Below are 27,056 nucleotides of genomic sequence, written 5' to 3' on the forward strand. Positions count from 1 at the left end.
GGAAGGGGGCGTGTCCCATGGTGGGGGCGTGTCCTGCGCGTGCAGCAAGAAGGGAGGGGCGGGGCCACCCGCGAAGCTCTGGAGCGCTGATTGGCTGCACGCTGCGAAGGCGTGGGGAGGGGCGTGTCCAGGCGCGTGCCCGAGGAAGCGCGAAGGGTAGAGGGGGCGTGTCCCGCGGTGGAGGAGGCGTGTCCGGCGCGTGCCGAGGGCAGGGGGCGGGGCCGCCAGGGAAGCTCTGGAAGCGTTGATTGGCTGCGCGCTGCGAAGGCATGGGGAGGGGCGTGTCTTCAGGGAGCTCTCTGGGGGCAGAAGGGTGAAGCCTGGAGGGGCGGGCACGTCTGTGGACTTGGTCATCTCCTCCTCCTCCTGCTCCCCGCCGGGGGTAAAAGGCAGGCAGTTTGGGCCTGGACATCTCCAGCCATGGCGGAGCCTGAGTGGGAGTCGCTGGAGCAGTGCTTGGAGAAGCACCTGCCGCCCGCAGACTTGAGGGAGGTGAAACGCCTTCTCTATGGCAAGGAGACCAGGTCTGGAGCCCAGAGGCTGGTGGCGGGGAGTGGACCTTGGGGCCGGCGAGTGTGGGGAATGTGGGCCCGGGGACCAGGCAGAGCGCTTCGGGGCCAGCAGAGACCATAAGTTTAGATGCGCGGGCTCTGGGCCGCTCGGGGGCCACACAAGGCTGGCATGACCTTTCCAAGCCACTTCTCCCCACTGTTGCCCGGAACCGAAGGGAAAGGATGGGTATTTTGCTCCCTGCGGCTTTCTCTGTGGCCACCTAACTCTCCTTCCTTGCTTCCAGGGATCAGGGCTCTCCCCAGACCCTGGACTCTGGTGTCTGTGCTGGTCAGTGCCTCCAGCCAGAGCCCCAGCAGGTCACCTGGTTGCCCAGCCCCTCCATCGGGGAGGCCTCCAGCGAGGTCCCCTGGAGGTAGAGGCCTGCTGAACCTGGTGGGTCAGGGAACCCTCCCCACTTGGCAAGCCGTGGGGGTCAGTGACTGCTCAGTGCAAATGTTCTCCCACTCGCAGCCAGTCCTGGGCTTTCTGAGGGCATTGCCCTGCTGGACACCGCGTCTACAAAGCCGGAAGCCACGGCCCCTTCCCCTCCGGGTTCTCTCCAGTCCACTTTTCTCAAAGCAGCCAGAAAAGGGAAATCCTAGCTTATTGCTCCTTCGCTTAAAGCAGCGGTTTTCAACCTGGGCTGCACATTAGAATCAGCTGGGAATCTTTTTAAAATTCTGATTTCCGGGCCTCATCCTCTGGAAATTCTGGGGTTTTTTTTTTGTTATGGGGTGAGGCCACAACATTAGTAACAAAGAAACAATTTCCGGAGGATGAGGCCCGGAAATCAGGATTTTAAAAAGATTCCCAGCTGATTCTAATGTGCAGCCCGGGTTGAGAACCACTGGCTTAAAGGTCTAGGTGGGATTTCCACGACTCTTGCAACGAAATCCAGGCTCTGACCCCATGCAGCTTCTGACCACCTGTCCTTCCACCTCCCTGCCAGTTGGCGGGCTCCCTGACCGTGCAGGGACACGAAGGCGGGAGCCCGATCGGCTCCCCAGAAACCTGAGGGTGTGGACTGATTGCGTCGGTGGGTCCCAGCTGCCATGCTGTGGCGTTGCTGCAGGGAGGCCAGGCCTCAAGTGCAAAGGTGTTTTCATTGCTAGTGGATGACAAAGCTAGAACAGCTGCCTGTGGGGGTGGCAGTGGTACAGAACTTGGCCAAACAAAGGCCGCTTCATCCCCAAAGAGGATGCCAGGACCGGATGGCCTGCAAGGGCCCCCCAGTGTGCTTTCCACCGCACCCATCAGGGCTCGCCACCCCAGAGGCTCCCAAAGGCGTCCGGGTGTCTTAAAGCAAGGGGCACCTCAGGCTCCTGTGCGAGGGATGAAAATAGGTTTGTGGGGGGGGGGGGTTGGAGGGTTCAGCCTTGTTGAAACAAGGCCACCAAACATTTTGGTTTTGGTTCCCCCCCTCAAAAAAAATAGGTGGGTTATCTCTGGAGTTCAGGGCGGGGGCTGAGGGGTAGGATGGAGCGGGGCTCATTTTTCATTTGATGTCGTTTTTCACTGTTTGATTTCCCCCCATGAGCATGTGTTTCTTTTGTAACAAAGCTCTCATCTAATTCTTTCCAACGAGGGGAAAGGTGACGTTCTGGAAGCGAGAGGTTGCTGTGGAGGCGGGAGCTGGGCTCCGCCCTGCGAGACGTGCCTGGACCCTGGGTGGAGAGACAGGGGCCCAGGAGAAGGTCCTGGAAGGTGTTTGGGCCAGGACAGGAAGTGGTGGGCTTTCCTCCTTGAGGTTAGAGGCGAGCCCACGAGGGGTGGGGGCCTCAGTAGCAGGAAGTGGGGTGGCGGGGCAGACCCCCAACTATAGGGACCAAGGGAAGGTGTGGGCAGCACAGATCCGTCCCCCCTTGTGCGAGGTTGGGCTCATTTCCTGGTCTCTGCCCTTCCTCGGTGGTGCGGTGGCTGGTCTGTGCCCCACCACATCACCAGGCCACACCTTCGGTGGCACAGCCCATGTTTTGAAGGAATGGGTTCTCCAAGGCTTGGCGATGAACCCCCTGGATAACACCAGGGCGGGGACAGCTTGCTGAAGGGGAACGTGGAGGACAGGTAGAACCCTAAGAAAGTGGAGGGGCCTGGCCCGCGTCGCCTCGGGCCTAGGAGAGAGAGTGTCTGCAGGGACTGAGGGCTGGAGGCGGGTCTCAGCATAGACGCGGGGAGGCGGGAAGGTGGTGGTGGGAAGATGGGGAGAGCAGACAGCTGCGGGCAGTGGGTCGGGAAAGATGGCCGGAGGCGGAGGGATGTCATCATCCCGGTGATGGTTATCGCAGGGCTTGCACACCTGAGACGAGACCTCCTCCACCTGCTCTCTTCCAGGCGTGAGCCCGCAGGCTGAGGACGGGGCGCCAGGGCCTCCCCACAGGGTGGTGCGGCTCCCTGGCCGTGGGCCTGAGGGACGCAGAACTCCCTTCTCCGTCTCCTGCTCCGTCCACCACGGGGCCTGGGCCTGGGGCTGAGCCTGCGGGATGGAGGGGCCCCTGCCAGAGGGAAGGGCCGTCTCTGAGGCAGTCACTGCGAAGGGGGCGAGGTGTGGGCACCGCTGTTATTTCTAACCTGCGAAGCGAAAGGAACTGATTGTCAGGGGCGGAGCCCGTCGCGGGAGCTGTCAGGGCTGTCATGTGGGAACTGCCTGGCAGGGGGCGGCGGCAGGGGCCTGGGCTGACAGGCCTGTGATTTTGAAAGAAACATCTTGAAGAAAGTGACTTCAGGTGGGAGGGAAATATTATTATTAGATAATGGCTGTCAGGTTGTTTTTTGATGTGTTCCCTGGGTATTTCATAACCATCGCGTCCCCAGATGGCAAGGCCAGCCGGGCCGGGGCCACACCTCGTGCCCCTGTGGGTTTCACCCCAGCACCGCACGCCGCAGGCCGGGGAGGTGTTTGCCACGGGGCCAACGGTCGCTCCAGTGGGAGGCTCCATAAATCATCCACTGGCCTTGGTTAATAAGCCACAAACCAGGGCGCTCGGGCCTTCAGCCTGGACATGTGGGCCCTCTCCAGGCCCACCCAGCAGTGAGCGAGGGATCGTCTCCGCCCCCGCCACCCCGTCCCTCGCGCCCCCCCACCCCCCCTGTGGGAGCAGCAGCAGACGGACACGTTGGGGATCCCGGGAGACGTGCGGTCCTCGGTGGTGAAGGGCCGCAGGGCCCTCTGTCCCGCTCTCAGTCCCGGCCTCTCCACCCAGCTGTTTCCTGAGCCCGGTTCTCAACAGCCCGCTCTCATCACAGCGCACCTCCCCCAGGCTCAGCAGAGCCCTCTGAGTCTAGTCCACAGGCATTTTGGGGGGATCCTTTCCCTCGCTCCTGTGCTGGTTGCTGAGACTTGTCCGCACCCTGATTTCAGCGACTCCAAAACACCAGCTTCTGACCAGTCTCCCTGCCGCTCCCCTCCCCGCCCCCCAGCCTCCCTTGACCAGGTCTGACCTCTGCCACCTGCTGGAATGTCCCCAATGACCATCAGCCTGAGTCCACACTCAGCGCCATGTCCGTGTGTCCGTTCTCAGGCGTCCAGGCCCTCCCCCTTCTCCAGGCCCCACTCCAGCTCCCCACACGTGCGCCTGCCATAGGACTGCTCTGTGTGCCTTCTTTTTTCTTTAAATCTATATTTTTAATGATTTCAGAGAGGAAGGGAGAGGGAGAGAGATAGAAACATCCACGATGAGAGAGAATCATGGATCGGCTGCCTCCTGCACGCCCCACACTGGAGATCGGGCCCGAAACCCAGGCCTGTGCCCTGACGGGGAATCGAACCCTGACCTCCTGGTTCATAGGTCGATGCTCAGCCCCTGAGGCATGCCGGCCGGGCTCTGTGTGCCTGCCTGCCAGGGCACGTCACCTCTTCCCTGCTGGTGAACCCTCTGGGCCGGGGAATTGTAATTCAGCGCATGCCGATCTCCCCTCTTCTTTCTGTCCATTTAGGAAGCTCGACCTGCCCTGCCAGGCTTTGGAATCCGCCGCTGAAGGGGACTTTGAGCTGCAGGGATACGCCTTCGAGGCGGCCGAGGAGCAGCTGCGGGGCCCGCGGACCGTGCGCGTGGGGCTTGTGCAGAACAGGATCCCCCTGCCCGCCGATGCCCCTGTGGCCAAGCAGGTGCGGCTGCTTTTGCCCCTAAATAGACACACGGGCTGGGCCCACTCTGTGTTTTGGATGCGTCCACAGCCCCCTGCTGGCCACTTGGTCTGGGCCAGCAGGTCCATCGAGTGCCAGGACACCTCTGCCCTGGCCGCCCCCTTCTCTCCTCTCTCTCTCTCTCTCTCTCTCTCTCTCCCCTTTTTCTTCTGCCTCCTCCCCTTCCTCTGCCTTCCTCTCGCTTCTCATGGTTCTTTCCACCTCCACCTCTGCTTCCTCTTCTGCCATTGATCTATGGCTCCATTTTCCCCTGGGGATGGTGCCCTCATGGCTGGTTCGAACTCTCCACGGAACTCCGCCTCTCAGCCTCCCGCCAGCAGCACCAGTCAGGACCCGCCCGTCTGTCCCCTGTTCCTCCGCCTTGTCCCTCGGGCTGGGACTCGCTGTCCCCAGGTGTCCGTCAGCTGAGGGTGCCTCAGGGCTGCGGGATGTCATCGGCGTTTGCTTACGGGGCCTCTCCATGAGACGGCTGGTTCTTTCGGTTTCTTCCCTAAAGAAACCTGTTGGCGCCAGCGGGCGGGGTGCTGTGTACACGTCCTCCCGCTTTCCTCCCGCGGCTCCAACCTCCCAGCTCGCAGCAGAGGCGCCTCCGGCTGCCACGTGCTCGGGCTCCTTAGGGTCCTCGAGACACCGGGGATCAACTGGGTTCCAGGTCGGGTTTCTGCGTTGTCCTCACATCAGTTCTTCTTCTGCTTTTTATTATTATTATTATTATTATTATTATTATTAATATATTTTTATTGGTTTCAGAGAGAGAGAGAGAGACACCAATGAGGAGAGAGAATCATGGATCGGCTGCCTTCTGCACGCCCCCCAACCCGGGCACGTGCCCTGTCCCAGAATAGCACCCTGATCTGGTTCATGGGTCGACGCTTAACCGCTGAGCCACGCCGGCCGGGCCTCCCTCTGCTTTGGTTGGATTAAAAGGTTCCGATTTTCAGATGAGTTGGTTGTCAACATGTCTCCTTGGCGGTCCCAGGTTGTCAGGTTGTCAGGGGCAGGGGTGCTGGCACACATCCATGGGGCCGGGGTGCGAGGCTTGCAGGGAGAGCGCCGTGATGAGTTTGTGCTCGCTGGTGTTCCGCTGCTTCCGGGTCTCTCTCTCCGAGCAAACGCTGCTGAGCGTCTCCCGGGAGCCAGCCATGGTGCTGCGGACGCAGGGAAGGTGGGGACACTCCCCTCCTGGGGTCATGGGAGTGACAGGCGGTGGAGGGATGTGACGCGCAATGGGAACCGCTCCACTGCAGGGGCACCTCGATACCCCCGGAGATGCTCCCCTCGGCGGGTGACATGTGACACGGACAGCTCATCCAGGGCGGGTGGCAGAGGGGAGGGGAAAGCACATTCCTGGCCCCAGGCACGGCTGAGAAAGCCAGTCATTCAATGATGAGCTACACACAGGAGAATAGAAATGGCAGGCCCTGGCCAGTGTTGCTCAGTGAATAGAGCATTGCCCTGTGGACCCCGAAAGGTCCCGGGTTCGATTCTGGTCAAGGGCACATACCTCGGTCAGATTGCAGGCTCCTCCTCGGCCCAGGCCCTGATCGGGGTGCGTGCAGGAGGCAACCAATCGATGTGCTTCCCTCACTTCGATGTTCCTCTCTGTGTGTCCCTCTCTCTTCCACTCTCCCTAAACATCAATGGGAAAATATCCTCGGGTGAGGATAACAAACAAACAAAGTTTAGAAGTGGCAGGATGAGGCTTTCCTGAAGCCTGGAATGCGGACTGGGGCGGGGGTGGGGATGGGGATAGGGGCGGGGGGAGTGGACTGTGTCCTGGGATGAGGGAACGGTTAAACCAGGGGATGTCCTGTGTGTGGTAGGCCCACTGGGTGCCCCCCCCCCCTTGCAGTAACCACCATCCTCATAGCAAGGCAACCCCAGGAGACAGGCAGCGTTCTCCCCATTCTCCAGTCAAGTAAACCGAGGCTGAGGAAGGCCGTAGCAAGGGTGCGAGGGACCCCAGAGCCTCTGCAGCTCCCCCTTTCCGTGTAGATTTTGGGCCTGATGACAGACTGCGCTGTCAGAGCCTCCCGACCCTGCTCGCGCTCCAGCAGCTGAGCCGGTGGGGGTTGTGGCTTCCTGTGGGCTGGGAGGAGTTCTACAAGGATCGCCACCACTGGAACGCCTGTGCTCTCACCCCGGGTTTTATTTATTTGTAGGGAATTTCTATAAATTTACTTGAGCCCAAACTGACAACATTGCCAGGAAGCAAAGTCGCAAGTCTTGCCCCCGAGAAGAGCAGTCTGCAGTGTGTTCTGGGCGTTGGAAACTAAGGGGGGGATGCAAGGAGGGTCACATGAGAAGGGCGGGGCGGGGGGCGGACAAGGCAGGCGCTGCACGGCAGGGTCGTCCCCAAGTGTCCACGCTCTGTGGAGGGCCGTTCCGCTTCTGAGCGGTCGGAGAGGGTCCTTTCAAAGACGGGCTCACCTAGACGCCGGGGGACCAGGGCCGGGTGAGGGCTTGCTTAGGACAAAGACACCTTCTGCCAGGACAGGTGCAGGCCTGAGGAGTGACTGCCCACAGGACCTGCCCAGTGAGGGTTGTGATCAGGCCGCCCCGTGAAGTCACTGCCCACAGGGCCCCTTTTGTCCTCAGTTCCCTGTTTCAGTCGGAAGGCGCTGATGACCAGCTCCGGCTTGGATAGTGCGGTCTCAGCGCTAGGAAGTCTCATTCCTAGGAAGCCTCAGTGTCAACATCCTCTTGCTGACCTTTGGGGACGGGGCGGTCCCGTCCCCACGGAATGTGAGCTGAGGCCGAGTTTCCCCAAAAGGACAAGGGCAGGTACATGGAAGGGAGTCAGCGCCCGGGACCGTTTCCCTCCCGGGAACCATCATGATCCGAGTCTTGCTGTCTGTCTCATTTTTCTGTATTTTGCATCTAGTATAACATTTACATAAGCCATAGCAAGAGCATTAACAGTTATCCGATACACACGTGTCCAGTAACCCTAAACAGTTGGATTACATAGAAAAACCCAATGAACAAATATAAGCATTATGGCTAATATCGTTAGCAGGCAGAGGAAGACAAACAGAATAGATTCTGGGTTCAACATCAATCCATAGGTGTGTGTACAGGCCTCGTCAGTGCCTTGGGGTGGCTGTCTACCTCTGGCGCCCACAGCTTCTCATCCGAGAGGAGCCTGCGATGCCCCTGTGGGCAGAGGCAAGGTTCGGGGTCCATTCAGGTCGGGTGCCTGATACAGTCCCTTCCAACCAGGTTGGAGAGTGTCTTTATTTGATGTCCTTTCCAGGTTCACCCAGTCTGACACCGGGTGGGGCACAAGGGGCCCGTGCTGGTACCCAGCTCCGGGTCTGGGCCTGCGGGGTGGTCCTGGGCGGGCTTCTTTAAAATCCTGCCAGCAGCCCGAGCCGATTTGGCTCAGTGGATAGAGCATCGGCCTGCAGACCGATGGGTCCCAGGTTCGATTCCAGTCAAGGGCAGGTGCCCGGGTTGCGGGCTGGATCCCCAGGAGGGGGTGTGTAGGAGGCAGCCAATCAATGGTTCTCATCATTGATGTTTCTATCTCTCCCTCTCCTTTCCTCTCTGAAATACATATACCTAAATCCTGCCAGCATATGTCGATGTAAGAAACGTCCACGTTTGTGGAGAACTTTTGTGAGTTTATTTGAGCCAAACTGATGATACTGCTGGGAGGTGAGGTCTCACGTGCTCCCCTAATCCTCGATTTTTAAATTGCCAGGTCTCCGCCCTTCACAGGCGCATAGAGGCCATCGTGGAGGTGGCTGCGATGTGCGGAGTCAACATCATCTGCTTCCAGGAGGCCTGGAGTAAGTCTCTGGGGCGGGGGTGAGGTTGGGGGGGGACAAGGGGGGCGGTGTTTCTCAGCCGCCCTTGGGCAATACTGCGTTATCTCCATGTTGATAAGGGCCTGCTCCATGGTTTTTAAAAAGTCTCCTTTCTTTTCTCATCCATAGAAAGTTTCTTTGTCAACAAAACCAGGAACCCAGGAAGCCCAGCCCCTCTCCCTCCCTCTCCCACGCCCCCCAGTCTGTCACCTGGTCCTATCAGTTCTTCCTCCCAGATCGTTCTGAATCGGTTTTCACTTCCTCCTCTTGTTAATCCTCACCTGAGGATATTTTCCCACCGATTTTTAGAGAGAGTGGGAGAGGGCCGGGGAGGAGCCTGCAACCGAGGCACGTGCCCCCGACCAGAATGGAACCTGGAACCCTTCGGTCTGCAGGTCGACGCTCTGTCCACTGAGCTGAACTGGCCAGGGCCCCTCTGCCTCAGCACTGCCCAGGCCCCAGGCGCTGTCACAGTGGCGTCTGTAATCGCCTTCAGCGGGGCTCCTTGTGCCCTGGGCTTTCCCCGAACAGCTTTCTGTTTGCCCTGCGACTGGCTTTGGGTTCTGCGTCCGTGCCGCCAATTCTCCCCCAGCTCCTGCCAGTTTCCTAAAGCTGTCTGTTGGTTTCATCTCCTGGAAGGCACGTGGCCCGTGGCCTTCTGGCTCTCTCGGGTCTGAGCTGGGGGTCCCCTCTGCTGGCCAGGGTCGTCCTGGGGTTCCCCATCACTGTCATCCTGGGGAGTCCCTTTGCCGCGCTCTTGTGTTCTCCCATCCCACGCTTTCCTCTTTCTTGGTTTGCTCCTTCGTTTAGGGGGAGTACAGTTGATCCTTGAATAACATAGATTTGACCTGTGAGGGTTCACTTATACATGATTTTTTTTTTTCATCTACACAGACAACCTAAACTTACAGTATCAATAAATAAACAGCGTAGTACCATCCTGTAAATATATTTTTTCTTTTCTTAATAACATTTTCTTTTTCTCTAGCTTACATTATTGTAAAAATACAGTATGTAATATATATAGCACACAAAATATGTGTGAATCGGCTGTTTACGTTATCGGTAAGGCTTCCAGTCAGTAATAGACTATCAGTCGTTACGTTTTGGGGGAATCAAACTGGAGGGGTTGTTGCCTCTAACCCCTGTGTTTTCAGGGTCCACTACAGTTCCCTGAGAAAGAACACACAGGAGGTAACCTTTTGGGGACCCTGCACATCTGAAAATATGTTTCTCCTACGACTTGGTTGATAGTTTGGTTGGGTATAGAATTCTAGGTCAGTAATCCTTTTCCTTCAGAAGTTTAAACACCTTGCTCCATGGTCTTCTGGCTTCAGGTAGTTTTCTCCAGAAGGTTGTAGGAGCTTCTCTTTCTCTCTAATACTTGGAAATTGCATAGTGACGTGCTGTTGTATCTATTTTAATCCACTATTCTAAGCACTCCATGGGTTATTTCAGTCTAGAAATTTGGGTCCTTCAAATCTAGGAAATTTTCTTACATTGTTTCATTAGTGATTTTCTCCCCTCCTTTTTTTTCTGCTTTCTTCCTGATATCTTACAATTAGGATATTGGAACTCTGGGCTCAATCCCTATTTTTTTAATGTTTTGCTTTGTGTTGGTTTTTTTTTTACATCTCTGTTCCCCCCCCCCCCCCTCAATTCTCTGGTAGATTTTATCTCATTTGGCATTCAGCCTGCTATTTAGTCTTTGGTTTCTGCTCTCTCATATTTTGACCTTACCAGAGTTCTTTTGGTCTGAAAGTTCCTTTTTTATCACATCCTGTTTTTATTTTATAATTGCACTATCTTCTCTTATCTCTGAAGATATTAAGTAGTATTTTTTTTCTTCCTACACAGTCCTTTCTTACTCCTTTTGGTCTTTTCGCCCCTGATGGCTCTATTTTAAGACTTGGGGGTGAACAAGCTGATGGCAGTCTCTGAGTCTGTAGGACGAGGTTCTTCACCAGCTCCATGGGAGGATGACCCAGTTTCGCTGTTGGTTATGCAATCCCCCGCGGCACTGTCTCCAGGTCACTCTCTGCAGACCGGTCAGATGCTCAGAGAGGATCCCTCTGATCTCCTGCCAAGAAGAGAAGGAGAACAGGGGTCCAGAACGCTGATGTTTACTCACTCCCTCTGCTTTGGACACTATACTGTTCTCTGTCCTGGTCTCCCAGGGCCTGAGACCCTCTGCCTATCTCTCTCTCTGGAGAATGAGCCCGTGGCCTTGTGCCGGGCCGGGCGGGGCGCATCCCAGCCTCTTCTAGTAGAGGATGGATCTGGGCCTCCCTCTGCTTCTTAAACAGACTTTCCACCGATCCTTCCTGTTCGTCACCCCTTCCTGCGTCCCGACCTTCAGAGCTACGCGGCGCCTCTGGCTCCTGAGCTTTCGAGGGGCCCGTGGTGAAGGGTAGGGTGCCTCCTGGGCTCCTCCACAGCCGGAGGGACTCCGTTTTCTCAGTCCCCTAAGATGTCCTCTCCAGCCTCCTGTGTTGTGGCTGTTGTCCCTCTCCCAGTGCCCATCCGTGGCGGTTTCTACCTTCACATACAAATCCCTGTACTGACATGCAGGTGGGGTGTCAGGAAAGAATCACGGGGCGAGTCCAGCCTGCCGTCTGTACCCAGGCGTTTCTCTCAAATTTTTCACATTTCTGGTTGCGTGTCACTTCCGATGTTCCTGGCTCTGCCCTTAGACCGCAAGCCCCGCGAGGCCAGTCTGGGTGTCGCTCGTTTATTTCATTGTACGATAGCCCACGTGTTGTTGACTCATTCCCCCACCCCGTGTTTTTCTTCAGTGGCTTGAACAATCCCCGGTATATGACAGACACTAAAAAAATAGTTATGGGATGGTTTAACCAACTCTCTCCCCTCTGCTGGATCTGGAAAACTCCCACTCATCCATCACGGCCTCGCACAGGCACCTCCTCCTCGAGGGGCCCTGGGGACACCCCGACACAGAACGGGGCATTCGGTGGCGTCATGGCAGCCGCACCGGGTTACCCTTCAGCTGCTCTGTTTAGGCGGCAGCTCCTGCCGGCAGGACTAGCTCTAGGCTCCCAGCCTGACTCAGGGAGTGTTGGTTCAATGAAAGGGGAACCCCCTTCCCCTCCAGCCAGCCTCCCCCTCCTCCGTCCCACATCCTTCTTTTGAAAGTTTGTTTACATGGCGGTGGTTGTGTAAACAGGAAATGAAGCCATTAAAATGGGAAGAGTGGAGCCGGAGAAATTGGGAGCGTGCCTCCATCTGAAATGAAATCGGGAGGGAGGTGTTATTCTCTGGGGGCGCTGAGTCGCCCCTAATGCTCTGAAAGCCGAGAAGGAACGCTCATTAAGGACGGGGCTTGCTGTCAACAGCTCCTCTGTTGGCTTCCTCCACACAGTTCATCTCTCTTGGCTGAAGGGGAGCCTGGGGAGTCTTGAGCCTGCTGCCAAGGCCCCACCGGGCTGCTGCTGGCAGAGCCTGGCGCCCACTTAGGCACCTCCCTGGCCACCACCCCTGGCTGCTGAGAGGGTGGCGGTGCCGCTGGTGACCTTTTTGCCCTCGACACCATCTTCGTCCCAGGCTTCCTGGGCCTGGAAGGAATGGGGATGCTAACGATTCTCTCCCTTCTCCGTGGGGTGAGGAGGGTCAGGTCTGCTTCGCAGGGGTGTCTGGGAACAGGCTGCCTATGGCTGGGCGTGGCACTGTGCTGGGTACATGGCCCGTGTTCCGGGAAGGTTGACGACGACGATGATCACCCCCAACAGGTTGCAACCAATTAAATCACTGGCCAGTCACATCACACAGCTACCCATACCCCTCCCCACAGGGCGCCAGACAGCAGGCGTCGGGGAGGCCTGCTGGGCTCATCTCCCTGAGAGACATGAACTCGGTTATCAGGAGAGGGCAGATCTACAGGGTGGATGGAGTTGGTCCAGACAAAGAATGTAACTGTCCAAGAAGAGAAAGACAGACAGACAGACGACTCAGTGGGCAAAGGGTACGAACAAGACGGCCTAGGGGACACATGCAGAAGGCCAGGGACCACCGGCAGGTCCACGCCATTAGACGGGAAGGCCCTAAAGAGTGTGGCTCAGGCCGCAAGGGATGGAACACACGCAGCGAGAGGCCCCCGGAGTCCAGCCCCATCGCGGTGCCTCTCCTCCCCTGCAATTTTATATTTATTTAAAAAATGGATTTCAGAGAGGAAGGCAGAGGGAGAGAGAGATGGAAACATCAGTGATGAGAGAGAACCATGGATCGGCGGCCTCCTGCACGCCCCACACTGGGGGTGGAGCCCACAACCCGGGCCTGTGCCCTGACCGGGAGTCAAACCGTGACCTCCTGGTGCATAGGTCGATGCTCGGCCACTGAGCCATGCCGGCCGGGCGGAAACCGCCATTTTGAACCTGGTATGCCGTGTTCTTTGAACTGTCGCTACATACCTACGCACCCACTATCCGAAAAGAGAGCGAACAAAAGTCAGTGCGTTTAATGAAATTCCCTATTGAATTAGCCCCCAGGGGGGCGTCTAGCCAGAGAGCATAGGAACGCAGTCGTGTGCCACATCCTGGCGTTTCCATCAGCGGCAGACCGCGTGCTGACGGCGGTCCCATAAGATGAGCATGGAGCTGAGAAAGTCCTATTGGCACGAAACTAGACATTTTTAAGCGTAAAAATATCTACGATGTTATCGCCTTCAGAAAATGTGACATATGAAGTTTGGAAGCGTGTTGTCCATACAACATAATAGCACACATATCACGTGGCATGTATGTCAGCACACGTGTAACTCCATCGATTGGAAGAACTCCGCATCAGTAACCGGTGCAGCTAGCGTTCCTCCATCTGTGGGCCTTCGAGGGGCTCCCCTCTCTCCGCTCCTGTGGCTAATGCTGCTGTGACACGGGAGGGTAGATGTCTATTCAGGTCTGTGCTGCGATTGTTGGTGAGGCATCTGCCTCGCCTTGTTTTGCTATGAAGCCCGAAAGCTTAGGGTCTGTCCTTTGTCCATAGCGGGGGTGGGGGGGCACGGGGAGACTTGGAAGCCAGCCCGAGGCACGCAGGGCCGCGTGCTCTTGTGGGGACCCCCTGCTGCCAGGCCACGGAGCCCCGCAGAGGCCCTGAGCGCGGGGTGTGATGCCGACCTTTCCTCTCGCAGCCATGCCCTTCGCGTTCTGCACGAGAGAGAAGCTCCCGTGGACGGAGTTTGCCGAGTCAGCCGAGGACGGGCCCACCACCAGATTCTGCCAGAAGGTAGGACATCCCCTGCTGCCCTGGCATCAGCTGCCGGACACGTGCGGGGCGCCGAGCGAGGCCACAGCTGCTGGGCGTGGCCCTCGCCAGGGGAAGGCACCTGCCTGCTGCTTGTTTTGCCAGCTCAGATTAGATAAGGCTCCTTACTGTCCTTTGATAAAAGTGGTACTTTCCCTTAAAATCATGGCGTTTCGGAGCCAGAAGAGCCCCTAATGGCTTTTTCAGGTCAGGGAGCTTCAGCCAGGGGAGGGGGGGTGGCCCGGGTGACCCCGTGGCAGGCTCTATAGCGGCACGTGGCCGAGCTGGCACATGGGGGCCAGGGACAAAGTGGACCCTTGTCCAGCACTCCGCTCGTCGCCTGCTGTCTGCCTGGGTTATGTAAGCCTCTCCGCGTGCCCCATCTTCCTCCCTGTAGAAACTGGCCTTCATTTTTCTTGATTAAAACCTCATAAGACGTGTTGTAGGGTCTCATTTATATGAAATGTCCAGAATAAGCAAACCACAGAGGCAGAAAGCAGATTAGTGGTTGCCCGGGGCTGGACAGCGAGGGGGTGGAGAGCGACTGCTACTGGGTCTGGGGTTCCCACTTGAGGTCGTGAGAATGCGCCACCATTAGGTTGTGGCGGCGGCCGCACAGCTCTGAGCGTACACTGAAGACCGCCGAGGGTCATGCTGTGAAAGAGCGGGTTTTATGCTCCGGGAATGGGATCTTCATGAAACTGCCACCCCCGGCGCCCTTACGGTGCAGAGGTTACAGATAGGCGCTCATCCCCACAGGAGAGGCCAAATGCCTTTCATCCCCACAGGAAAAGAACTCCTCTCCTTCCTCCACATCCCGTTCCAGAGTGTCTACGTGTCTTGGGGGGTTTCCGAGCAGAACTGAAATCATGGTGAATCTGTCAATACCTCGTTGTGATTCCAAACACCAGTGTTCTGAGGCTATTGGGGCGGGGGGGGGGGGGGGGCGGAATCTCTCAGTCACCAAGCGGCTGATTCTAGGCTATGGGAGGAAAGAGTGCCGGGCTGCTTAGGAGGCGACTGCAGCTGGCACGCCTGCACCAGGCCTGGAGGAAGAGGAAAGGGAGAGTGGGAATGAGAAATGGCACCAGGGGACACCTGTCTGCATGGAGAGGGGCCTGGGGACGCACCGCCACTGCTATATGGCTCATAGCTTCGCCTTCCACCCCTGTGCCTTCCCTCCCTCCTGTCTTTAAGGCCAGAGGTAATGGCAGGCTAGTTAGAGTCGAAGACAAATGATTGGCTAGTTAGAGTCGAAGACAAATGATTGGCTAGTTAGAGTCGAAGACAAATGATTGGCTAGTTAAGAGTTGAAGATAAATGATTGGCTAGAGTTGAAGACAAATGATTGGCTGGGGCTGTTCATCCCACCGGTCATCAGGTCCTGATGATGTTCTTATTTGAGACCAAGGAATTCAGTATCAGAGAGCCTTTCTATGAATATCTATACAAAGTAAGATGATTATTCCTTTACTTTTTATTGTATTAAAAACACATAACATGGAATTTCCCATCTTGATTCTATTTAAGTGTCCAACTCAACATATACACTCTTCGTGCTGTGAATAAATCTCCAGAACTTTCCCATCTCGTCAATCTGAAACTCGGTTCCCATTAAACACCTCCCCTCCACCCGCAGCCACTGGTAGCTGCGGTTTCACTTTCTGCTTCCGAGTCTGACTGCGGTAGACCCTGCACAGACGTGGACTCACACAGTGCGTGTTTGTCCTCTTGCAACTGGCTTATTTCACTTAGCGTGATGTCCTCGGGGTTCACCCATGTTGTAGTGTCTGTCAGAATCCCCTTCCTTTTTAAGACTGAATAGTTCTCCATGGTGTGGCCATACCCTTCACCCACCGGTGGGCACTGGGGCTGCCTCCACCCTTTGGCTGTGGTGAATAGTGTTGCTGTGAACCGTGGGGTGCGAATAGCTTTTCGAGACTCTACTTTCCATGTTCTGGGGCTCCACCCAGAAGTGGAATTGCTGGATCCTGTGGTAGTTCCATGTTTTTAATGTTTGAGGAACCGCCGTGCTGTTTGCACAAGGGCACGCCATTTCACATTCCCCCCAGCAGTGCACAAGGACAGCAATCGCACCCGTGTCCCTGAGCTCGGGCCTCAGGGCCGCACGGGCATTCCGTCCTCCTAACGCCAAGTGCTGGCTCTGAACCGAGGCCCGTTATCTGGAAGAAGCGCTGAACTATTCAGTAGGAACCCACGGCCGTTGATTGGAAAGTCGGACTGGGCCCCGTCTCTCCCCTTCCCAGCTGGCGAAGAAGCACAACATGGTGGTGGTCTCCCCGATCCTGGAGAGGGACGGAGCGCACGGGGACGTGCTGTGGAACACGGCCGTCGTCATCTCCAACTCCGGCGCCGTCCTGGGCAAGACCAGGAAGAACCACATCCCCAGAGTGGGTGACTTCAACGAGGTGAGCCGCCCTCCCACGGCCAGCTCAGGGGGTCTTTCTGTCCGTAAGTTCTGTGCCAGGTGGTGTCACATCATGTGACGCTAGCGCACAGTGGGGCTGCAGGGCTCGGGGGCCTCCCCATATAGCCCTGCATCGCATGAGTGCGTAGGATTCAGGGGTTAGGGGACCCCTGGGAGAGTCCAAAATATCTTTATAGCACAGAGGCTTTTTATTTTTTTTAATATCACCTGATTCGGCTCCTGAAATTCTCCTTTGAAGTAAGTAGTAGGTAAATTAAACCACAACCAATCATGCACAAATGGGAACCAATCCCGGCGGCCGCCGGCAGGCTGTGAGCTCCCTGCCTTTCACGCTCTATCCTTGTGTGGAGGGCGGGGTTCTTGTCCGTGCTCATGTGGGAACGGAGTGAGCCGCTGCCACATGCTGGTGACAGTGAGCGGATGTGTGCGTCTCTGCACACGTGTCAGGCGGGGCCTCGTGCCTGCCATCAGGGGCTCAGTCACGGGAGCTGTTTTGATTGGTTGATGCTAATCTGTGGGTTGGTAGGATGGAGAGGGTGGGCCTACGAAGGAGGGACATGAACTCCAACTAGAACCCAAGATCTGAAGTCTGAGCAGCTGTTCCGGCTGCGGCGGCCCCAGTCCACCAGGACCCTCCCTGACTGTGGGGGCCCAGCCGCTCTCGGCTGGTCACACAGAGGACGAAGGATCCGCAGAGCCAGCGAGGTCCCGGGGTAGGGGGGGCGGGGGGGGAAGGCACAGCGTTGCCCAGTGACAGCTGCACGGGGCAGGAAGATGTGCCCTCACCTGTTTACCCTGGATTAATCGTTAGCTCTGGAGATAGGAAGGGCTTGTCTCCACTCCCCAGGACCTGCGTCGGCGTCCGCCCGTGGGCACACCCCGGTCGCTGCCCCTGCTGCGTGTCGAAACGAATGGGAGGGAGCGAAATGCTCTGGGAGAGGTCGGCTTAGGACCCCAGCCCACCCTCTGCCCCCACAGCGCGTCCATGACAGTGTCCCAGGGCCAGCACCCGCGGGGCGGGGGCGGGGGGGTGGAGGAGGGAGGAACGGCAGGATGGCCTCCCGCCTGTCTGCCTGTAGGGACCCCTCAGCCTGTGCAGGGAGCCCAGGACGAGCGCACTCAGGGCGGGAGTTCCAGGCTCAGGCCGGCCTCCATGAGCTGGCAGGTCACATGCCCACTGAGGCTCCCACCTTCCCCCCGGGTGGGCTGGGGTTGCTCTTGATGAGCTCCCGTCCCTTCAGCTCTAACCTTCTTTATTTTGTAAATATATTTTTATTGATTTCAGAGAGGAAGGGAGAGGGAGAGAGAGGGAACATCAATGATGAGAGAGAATCTTTCATCGGCTGCCTCCTGCACACCCCACACTGGGGGGTCGAGCCTGCAACCCGGGCATGTGCCCTTGACCGGGAATCGAACCGTGGTCTCCTAGTTCATAGGTCGACGCTCAACCACTGAGCCACACCAGCCAGGCTCTAACCTTCTTTATGGGAACATGTGACTGGTGAGGACATTGACCAGCTCACGTTAACACTGACCAGACCTCAATCTTTTGTTGCACCGAGACGAGACCTCACCAACGCTGGGCCTTGAGATACTGAGGGAAGTTGCTTGGGGTGTTTTTCTGATGTCACAGCGGGTGAATGCGGAGCCCCAGGGATTTCCCCTGGGCTGGCTCCTCGCTCTTATGTCGGGGTTCTCTGTGCTTTGTTTGTTTTGGAGACATTGGAGTTTCAAACTTAAAGGCGAGCCACACCCCAAGGGGCACTTCTGGAGAACTGGCGATATTTGTTTTTTTTCTGCTGAGTCTAAGGACAGGGAACTCTCACAGCTCAGGGGCTTCAGCACGTGGCCCCGGCTGGTGGGGCCCGGTTGGTTGGAGCATCGTCCCCTGGACCAGTCAGGGCACAGGCGCAGGCTGTGGGCTCGATCCCCGGCCAGGGTGCGTGCAGGAGGCAGCGGTGGGTGTTTCTCTCTCTCTCTCTCTCTCTCTCCCTCTAAAAGGGAAACGGATCAAGCCATGGCCTTTGTCTTCCAGTCCACTTACTACATGGAGGGGAACCTGGGCCACCCCGTGTTCCAGACGCAGTTCGGGAGGATCGCAGTGAACATCTGCTACGGGCGGCACCACCCCCTCAACTGGTTCATGTACAGCGTCAACGGGGCCGACATCATCTTCAACCCCTCGGCCACCATCGGGGCGCTCAGGTTCCGGGGCAGCGGGCATCTGGGGGGTCTGGGGCGCTCAGGTTCCCGGGCAGCGGGCATCTGGGGGGTCTGGGGCGCTCAGGTTCCCGGGCAGCGGGCATCTGGGGGGTCTGGGGCGCTCAGGTTCCCGGGCAGCGGGCATCTGGGGGGTCTGGGGCGCTCAGGTTCTGGGGCAGCGGGCATCTGGGGGGTCTGGGGCGCTCAGGTCCCCAGGCAGCAGGCATCTGGGAGGGTCCTCAGAGGTGGTTTGGGGAACAGGCAGGTGCCACCACCAGGACGTCTAACAAATCTGAGCCCGGGGCCTGTGTGTTGTGTGTTCAACCAGCTTTTCCGTGACACGGAGAACACACCAAACGCCACATGCCCGTTGCGCCCCCGCAGGGCTGCCCTCTGTGAGGTGCTGCCACACTTGGCTATGACCCGGAACCTTGAGATGATAAGAATTCCCCACTCACCGCCTGCGTCGTCAGCATTGAAAAACCCTTCTCCAGGGCCAGGGCAGGGCTGTCTGGCCAGCGTCAGCTCCTCCCGCCACGGCCCCTGGTCTCTTTTCTGCAGCACCCAGTGCAGGGAGGGCAGGCACCTGGGCAAAAAGCAAGCGAGGGAGTCGGAGCGGGAGGTCCTTAACGCCCGCCCGCGGCTCTGAACCTTGTTTTTAACCAGCAAAGCGTTTTCTCCTTGTTGTTCATCCTCACCTGAGGGAATTTTCCCATTGATTGTAGAGCATGGAAGGGAGAGGGAGAGTCAGAGAGAAACATCGATGTGAGAGACACACATGGATGGGTTGCCTCCTGCACACGTCCAACCAGGGCCCAGGCCGGGGAGAAGCCTGCAACCGAGGATACGTGCCCTTGACCGGAATCGAACCCAGGACCCTTTGGTCCGCAGGCTGACGCTCTATCCACTGAGCCACACCGGCCAGGGCTTGCGTGCTTTTCCGATGAACTGGGTCACCCTGATGGTCACAGGCAGCCCGTGTGGTGGAAGCTCTGCCACGGACGTGCGCTCATCAGAAAGCCGCCGCCCCAGCCCCCCACCTCCCCTCCCCCGGGGCTGCGGTTCGCCTCCCCCCTGAGTATTTTTAGGGGCTCGAGAGCCGGGCTGGGAACGCGGCAGATGTCCCCACGGCCCCGCTGGGCTCCGTGTGACTCCCGCACGTGCTGGGCTCTCACGAACCCCCAGCTTCCTTTCCCTCGCTCGCTGCGAGAGCCCGAGTGGGCCGCCAGCTGTGGGTTTGAGTCCTACGCAGCACATCCTCCCCGGAGAATCGCAAGGGAGAGGTTGTATGCCGCTCGCCCCGCGACTGTCTGTGTCATCCCTGCAAATGTCACTGACGGGCGTGTTTCTGTAAAGATCCTTTCTTCAAAGTTCCGTCAGCGCCGCTTAGCAGCTGGGGAGACGCAGCAAATGAGCCCCTCAATCAAGCCGGCGATTGTTGTCTGCCAGCCGCGTGAGTCCTGAGCACGAGGCTGTGGCAGCGCCGCCCCCTCCGCCTCCTCCCTGCTTTAAACCAGGTGCTGCCGACAGGAAAGAAGGTTCCGGGCGCTCAGCTCCCGTCGCCCAGTCTTTCCGAGCGGGCATCGCGCCTGTCAATCCTGAACCTCCGTGACGCTCCTCAGACAGGAGATCTTTAGCGGCCGGCCTGGCTCAGGGGCTGAGCGTCAACCCAGGAACCAGGAGGTCACGCCTCGATTCCCGTCAAGGGCACAGGCCCGGGTTGTGGGCTTGATCCCCAGTGTGGGGCGTGCAGGAGGCAGCTGGTCCATGATTCTCTCTTATCATTGATGCTTCTCTCTCTCCCTCTCCCTTCCTCTCTGAAATCAATAAACATATATTTTTAAAAAGAGAGAGAGAGAGAATCAGCGACCAGCAGGCCCGCTGAGCTCCGTGGCACACTGGTTGGTGGCCAGAGGAGGACGGGGTCTCCGGTTGGGGCCACGTCCCCTCCCCGGGCAGCTGCTGGGCTGAGGGCAGCCACAGCTCAGCTGCGCGGGAGGCTGCCTCCTCCCTGGGCCACTAGGAGGACAGGGAACCCTGCTTAGACGCTCGGGGTTCGGAAGAGGAAACCGAAAGGCCCTGGGAAAGGGGACCCACTCAGGGGAGGTGACGCCCGCTGCAGGACCTACCCTCCCCCGCCCTCGCTCCCTCGGGGTCCCTTCTGCCTGGCCGGACCCTCTCCCTGCGGCTGCTTCGCCGGGTGGCACCGGGCAGGCGGGGGCAGAGCCTTCGCAGGGACCAGGCTGTTTGGGTGAGGCTCTGCCCAGCCTGGGGGGCGGGCTCCTCACCGCCCAGAGGAGGGGAGGGAGGAGAAGTAGCAGGTGTGGAGTCCTGCCTCGCGGGCCCCTCTGGAAGCTTCGTCTGCAGGGTCATTCGGTCTCTACTGTCTATCTCCCTTCGAGGGGTTTTCAGAAAAGGAAACTGAGGCTCCTGCCTGCAGCTGGCCTCCCAAAGGGCTGCCCGGGCCTGAGCGTGGGGTCACCCACAGGCACAGCGAGTCTCCCTGGATGTCCCCGCCCCCCCTCCACCCCCCAAAGGCCGGGAAGGCTGGCAGCGGCCACAGCGCAGCTCGGGGCCGAGCATCCATCTGGCTGGGAAGCAGCAACCCGTTCCTCCCGTTCTTCTCTCACAGCGAGTCCATGTGGCCGATCGAGGCCAGGAACGCGGCCATCGCCAACCACTGCTTCACCTGCGCCATCAACCGCGTGGGCAAGGCAAGGCCCGGGGCTGCACCTGGGCCCGCAGGGGTGTGAGGGGGACAGAGCCCCACGCTGCGGGCAACCTGCGGCCGGCGGGGGCAGCCTCTGCAGACGCGCAGGCCAGAGGGAAGGCTGCTGTCTGCCGCCGGGGACATGGCGCCCCTCTCCTCCCGCCCCTCTCCGTGCGCCGCGGGTCCCAGGGCCGGGAGAAGCTGTCTTGCTGTGTTACCTGTGGAGACAGCAGCACATCTCCCCTCTGGCTCTGCCTGGTCGGGTTTTAGCGGAGACCATTTGAGAGGCTCTCGCCCGCCCGGTGCACTGAGGACCTGGTGGTTGGTTCCCCGCGGGCCCCACACGGGTGATCCTGGCTGCCACACACGGGGCCCCCGTCACACAGTAATGCCCCTCCTGCTCGCCCAGAACACGGGTCAGTCTGAGCGGACCCAGGTGTCCACACGAAAGGGGTCTCACCTCTGACAACAGAGAGGAACTTTGGCGAAGAGACAAACTCCCCGCCTCAGCCCCGCATGCCCTCGGCCTCCGCGGGGTCTCCCCGCAGAGTGGCACCTCCCGGAGGCACAAGCGGGGCTGGGCCTGGCTGCCGGTTCCCCGCTGGCGGCCTGGCCTGGTGGGGACGTGGGATAAGCCCGTGGATGGCCCCTGGGCACCGGCCAGTCCTCCCACTGCGGCGTTTCCGACTCCGCCCAGCCCGCGGGGTGGTGAACAGAGCGGTGGTGCCACCTACAGGCACGGCTCACCGTGGTTTTGTCTCGCAGGAGCACTTCCCCCACGAGTTTACCTCTGGAGACGGGAAGAAAGGTACGCTGTGTCCCTGAGCCTCCACGGGGGCTGCCGGCGGGAGGGGGCCTCGCTTCTCCCTCTCTGCCCCCTCGGCTCCGGCTCCGGCTCCCTCGCCCACAGCGGGGGCCTGTGCGCCCGGGATGGGCAGGCGGTCCTGGGCTTGTGACCGCCTCCCTCCCTGGTGGGGACCAGAGGGGTTGGATTGGACTCCCTCCTCGCCTCCCTCGGGACTGGGGTGCCAGACCCCACTTCCTCTCCTCTGTCCCCGTCCGCCCACCCCCGCCCTGAGCCGTACAGGCGCCCGGTCACTGGCCGGGATGGCCTTGGGGTCCTGGAAGCCACACCGTACCTCTGCCAGGAGCCCCTCCTCCCGGTCCGTCTGCCTGGCCAGGGATGTGGGGGGAGAGGCCCCCTCCTTGAGGAAGGTCCCCTGGGAGGCTCAGGTTGTGCCCTGGGAGCCCGAGGTGGCGAGTGGGTTAGTTCCCAGGAAAGCCCTCCCGAAGGGCCCCGAGATCCCCTCGAGGCCCGACTCCAGGCTCCAAGGCCGCTGCCTCCCTGCAGCCGGGGGAGTGGGAGAGGCGGGGGGGGGGGAACTGGGGGGCGGAGGATGAGGGCCCTGGGCACCTGCTCTGCCCTGGTCCCTGCGGGGCCCTGCCCTCCCCCACCTGCTGCTGGCAGGCCTGTGGGGCGGCTGTCAGCCCACTTTCCTGGGGGCCAGGGCGGGGAGCGAGGGTACCGGTGACGGCTGGCGGGGCCACCACAGGAAGCGGCCACACAGGAAGCCCTGCAGAGCCCTCTGCTCCGTGGGCTGTGTGAGGCTCCGTGGGCTGTGGCGGCTCCGTGTGCTGTGGGTGGCTCTGTGGGCTGTGTGTGGCTCCGTGGGCTATGGGCGGCTCCGTGGGCTGTGGGCCGCTGAGGGTGGGAGCAAAGGGCCGACACTCTGCAGGGGACGCGGAGGGGACACGGTCCGGTTCCGGAGGCAGAGGGGGGCGCTGGGAGGGTGGCTTTGCAGCCCTCAGGGCCGAGGGGGGAGGCAGGTCCTGGGGCCTCGGCGTTTGGCAGAGCCGGGGAGGGCGTGCGGTCCCGGGGCCCGGGTGTCGGCCCACGAAGCTCACGGCGCTCTCCTTGCTCTTCCCAGCTCACAAGGACTTCGGCTACTTCTACGGCTCCAGCTACGTGGCCGCCCCGGACAGCAGCCGCACGCCCGGGCTCTCCCGCACCCGGGACGGGCTGCTGGTGGCCGAGCTCAACCTCAACCTGTGCCGGCAGGTGAATGACGTCTGGAACTTCAAGGTGGGTCCCCGAGTGCCCGGCTTGAGCCCCATCCTGCTCTCGGGGCTGAGCACCGCAGCTGCGGGGTGGCCCTGGGGGACAGCCTGCGGGAGGCTCTGTGTGGAGCCCAGGCTGGTCCCCGCCTCCTGCCGGCCCTGCCTGCCCAGCGGGGCTGTTCGCATGGAGCAACCCTGCGGTGAAGGGCGCCCAGGCAGCAGGCCTCAGCAAACCCTCCTCTCATCTGATTTAGATCTGGGCGCCTTCGAACAAATTAATCTCAATTTAATTTGTCCGAGGAATAGAATGGATTAGCTCCTCCGCTCCCTTCCCCTTCCCAGGCATTTGCACTTTATCACAAGATAAATGCGTGCGTCTGGCTCTGCCCGTGGCCAGGCCCCACGGTCCAGGCCTGGATAGGGAGGGAAGCGGGTCACGGGGAGAAAGGAGTCCAGGCCCAGCTTGGCCACGTCCTCGCTCAGTCACTGCAGCCCCCTCTGTTCCCAGGCCTCGGTGCTTTCATGTGTAAAATGAGGGGCTTAGCGTGCATGCCCCGAGCATGGACGCCTAATACCTGTGACCCCAGGGATCAGGAGAGGCGCGTAGGTGCCCCCGCTCCTGGCCGGGGGCAGTGGCAACGATGGCTGGGCCCCCGCGGAGGGTGGCATGTCACCGTGGATGAATCAGCGCCAGGCAGTGTTTTCACCGACTCAGCACCACTTGTAGGCAAATCATACGTGTAAGTGAATGCCCATTGTCATGCCTGAACGACTGCCCAGCGTGTCCAGGAGGAGCCAGGGCTCTGGGTCCAGCCAGACGAGGGCTCCCGTTGGCCTGCGCCTGGGTCCCGGGCATTTCCCCGAGTCTCAGATCCTCGCAGACAGACAAGGCACTGCCCACAGCCCGCCTCCCAGCCCGCCTGTCCGCGTCCTGGGAAGTTCAGGTGAATGGAGGCATCTGCCGATTAGCAGCTGGGACCAATAGAGAATGTTTCCTCACTAGTAACTCTTTGAAAGCAGGTTTCCCAGGCTTTGGGGGCGGGGGGGGGGGCAGCAGGAGGGAGGGAAGGGAGGGAATGGAATGCTGGGGTGTGAGCGCTCCGGGTGGGCTTTCCAGGCCCACCCACCACCTCCCAGCCTCCATCTGCGTCCACGATGAGGTGCCGTGTGGAGACGGACCCGGGCTGTGGCTGCTCTCCTGGGGTCTGCAAGGCCACAGGCCGTCCCCCTTCCGGCCTCAGCGCAGGTCACAGCTTCTGGATGAACAGGAAGGGGGAGCCGGGGTGTGTGAGCCACGTTGGCATCGGTGATCGGTGATCGGTGATCGGTGATTGCCACCGCAGCCCCGGAGTCAGGCGGGGTGTGTCTCTGTCCTGCAGACCGGCCTTCCTGTCCCATTCCTGTCCCCTGCCTGCCCTCTAGTGGCGGGAGGCGGTGGCGCGGGCGAGGGCCTTTATAAACCGGCACCGCTGAGGCACCTGCACCTGCTTTGCTTTCAGATGACGGGCAGATACGACATGTACGCGCGGGAGCTGGCGGAAGCCGTCCAACCCGACTACCGCCCCCACATCGTGCGGGAGTAGCTGGCCCTCGGCCCTGCCCGCCCGGAGGCGCCTCTGCCCGTGGCGGGTCGGCGGTGTGACCGTTCTTGATGGTGCCCTGATCACGTTGCTGTCCACATCGATTCTTAAACGTCCCGATGCTGAGGGCAGAATGAGGGGTGACTGCTTAATGGCTACAGGCTTTCCTTCTGAGGTGATGACAGTCTCTGGGGCTGGATAGAGGCGATGGCACTACGTGCCGTGGAATTGTGTGCTTTAATCTGGTTAGTTTTCTGTTATGTGACTTTTGCCTCCGCGTAAACATATCCCAGGCCCTGGCTGTGCGGGTTGATTTGAAGTTAGACAGGTGGGCTGCCCCCATCCCGAGGTTCCCCACCCCTCCGTTTAGACTCAGCCACTCCAGGGTCAGCGAGGGAGTGTGTGTACCAGCAGGAGAGGGCGAGGCCGACCCGGAGTCCCTGGATGGCCCTGGGCGGGCGGGAGGAAGGCCATTGTATGTGTCAAGTTGGTTAGGCTGCAGTCTCTAGAGCAGCGGTTCTCAACCTGTGGGTCGCGACCCCTTTGGCGGTTGAACGACCCTTTCACAGGGGTCGCCTAAACACATCCTGCATATCAGATATTTACATGACGATTCATAACAGTAGCAACATTACAGCTATGAAGTAGCCACGAAAGTAATTTTATGGGTGGGGGTCACCGCAACATGAGGAGCTGTATGAAAGGGTCGCGGCATTAGGAGGGTTGAGAACCACTGATCTAATTATTTCATCAGGCACCACCTGGGCGTTGCTGGGAAGGTGTTTTGTAGGTGTGATTAACGTCCATAACCAGTTAACTGAGCGGCCGATGCAGTCACCATAACCAGTTAACTGGGCGAGTGGGATTACCCTAGATAACCCTGGCGGCCGATGCAGTCAGCACAGGGCCAGCGAGCAGAGGTTCTGCCTGAGGCAGCAGCTTCCCGGGCCTGAGAGTCCAGCTTTGCCCTGCCTGGCGGCGGGCTCTACAGATGTCAGACTCCTCTGTCCAGCCCCATAATCATCTAAATCAATTCCTTGCAATAAATCTCTCAATATATATAGTCTACTGTTTCTGCTTCTCTGGTTGGACCCCGACTGGTCCAGACCCCAGTGTCGGAAGTGGGACCAGAACTAATAGTTCTACAAGACAGCGGGATGCAACGTCAACACACAAAAGTCAGTTGCCTTTCTGTACACTAACAGGAAACAACCTGAAAAGGAGATTAAGAAAACAATTTCACTTACAATAGCACCAAAAGGAATACAATACTTAGGAATTACCCAAGGGAGTAAAAGACGTGGACAATGAAAACTACAAAATATTTTGGAAAGAAATTAAAGGAAGGACTGGGGGGAGTCCGAGAGGCTATTCTGTTTGCAAGCTGGCACGTGAGCCAGCCTCAGTGTCACGGACGCTGACGGAAGACAGGACAGCCCTGGGTCGGGGCGAGGATAGCCCATCACAGCAACAGCAGCAGCCGGGGTGCGGCATTTCCTGCCGCGATTCCCCAGCCGCAGCCCCCACAGGACAGAGCGCAGAGGCTGAGCAGCTCCCTCACGCAGTGGGGCGCGCTCCGAGGGAGACACAAAGGGTGAAGCGCTTAGAGGACGTGAGCGCCGTACACTGGGCAGGTAGTATGCCCGCCCTCCCCTGAAGGTGGACCTCGTCTCTGACCCCCGAGGCTGCAGGAACACCTGGCCTGCCCCAGGGGGCGCCCTAGCGCTGTCTTCCAAGTTGGCTCCGCAAACACCTTGGAAAGAGTCCAGAGCAAAGACATGTATAGTCTGAGCCCACAGGTCACCAGACATCTGATGAAGGTGAGAGAACCACAGCAGTAACTCCCAACACCCCCCGCCCCTCGTTTCTACAGCGCCTCGGCCTCCGGCAACTTCCCCAGGAGTGCACCTCTCCACGACCAGCCGGGCCAGGCCCAGTCAGCCCAGTTTGCCCCACGGCGTGTGATCAGTGTCACCCACAGCACTTCCCGGAGCGCAGGGAGCCCAGCCTGCAGTATTAACCTCCACCCTGCCCCTCGGGGCCGGACGGGCTGCACCATCGTGAGTGATGTGTGCCCCTCCCTCCCTGCTCCTGGGATCAGAGCGGTTTCCTACGAAGGTGCCAACGTCGCTTCTCCGGCTCCAAAATCAGGGCAGCTCAGACATCCCCTTCAAACTTTCCCAGGCTTCCCTTCCTCAAACCCAAACCTCTTGTTTGGAAGGGTCATTTGCAAGGGGAACAAGGGCATGTTTTGTTTAAACATTTTTATTGATTTCAAACAGGAAGGGAGAGGGAA

General features: G+C 59.2%; 1 protein-coding gene across 1 annotated transcript; it reads left to right on the plus strand.

Annotated features, from left to right (window-relative positions):
- Nucleotides 1-287: 287 nt before the first annotated feature.
- UPB1 (beta-ureidopropionase 1) lies at nucleotides 288-25,578 on the plus strand. The gene is made up of 10 exons (XM_059676499.1): nucleotides 288-524; nucleotides 4,486-4,657; nucleotides 8,403-8,490; nucleotides 13,649-13,743; nucleotides 16,029-16,190; nucleotides 18,246-18,415; nucleotides 21,045-21,126; nucleotides 21,888-21,930; nucleotides 23,051-23,205; nucleotides 24,680-25,578. The coding sequence occupies exons 1-10, from the start codon at nucleotides 421-423 to the stop codon at nucleotides 24,761-24,763; spliced, it is 1,155 nt and encodes a 384-aa protein (XP_059532482.1). The 5' UTR covers nucleotides 288-420; the 3' UTR covers nucleotides 24,764-25,578.
- The last annotated feature ends 1,478 nt before the right edge of the window (nucleotides 25,579-27,056 follow it).

This window comes from Myotis daubentonii, chromosome 19 (genome assembly GCF_963259705.1).
Source record: "Myotis daubentonii chromosome 19, mMyoDau2.1, whole genome shotgun sequence".
Classification (NCBI taxonomy): Eukaryota; Metazoa; Chordata; class Mammalia; order Chiroptera; family Vespertilionidae; genus Myotis; species Myotis daubentonii.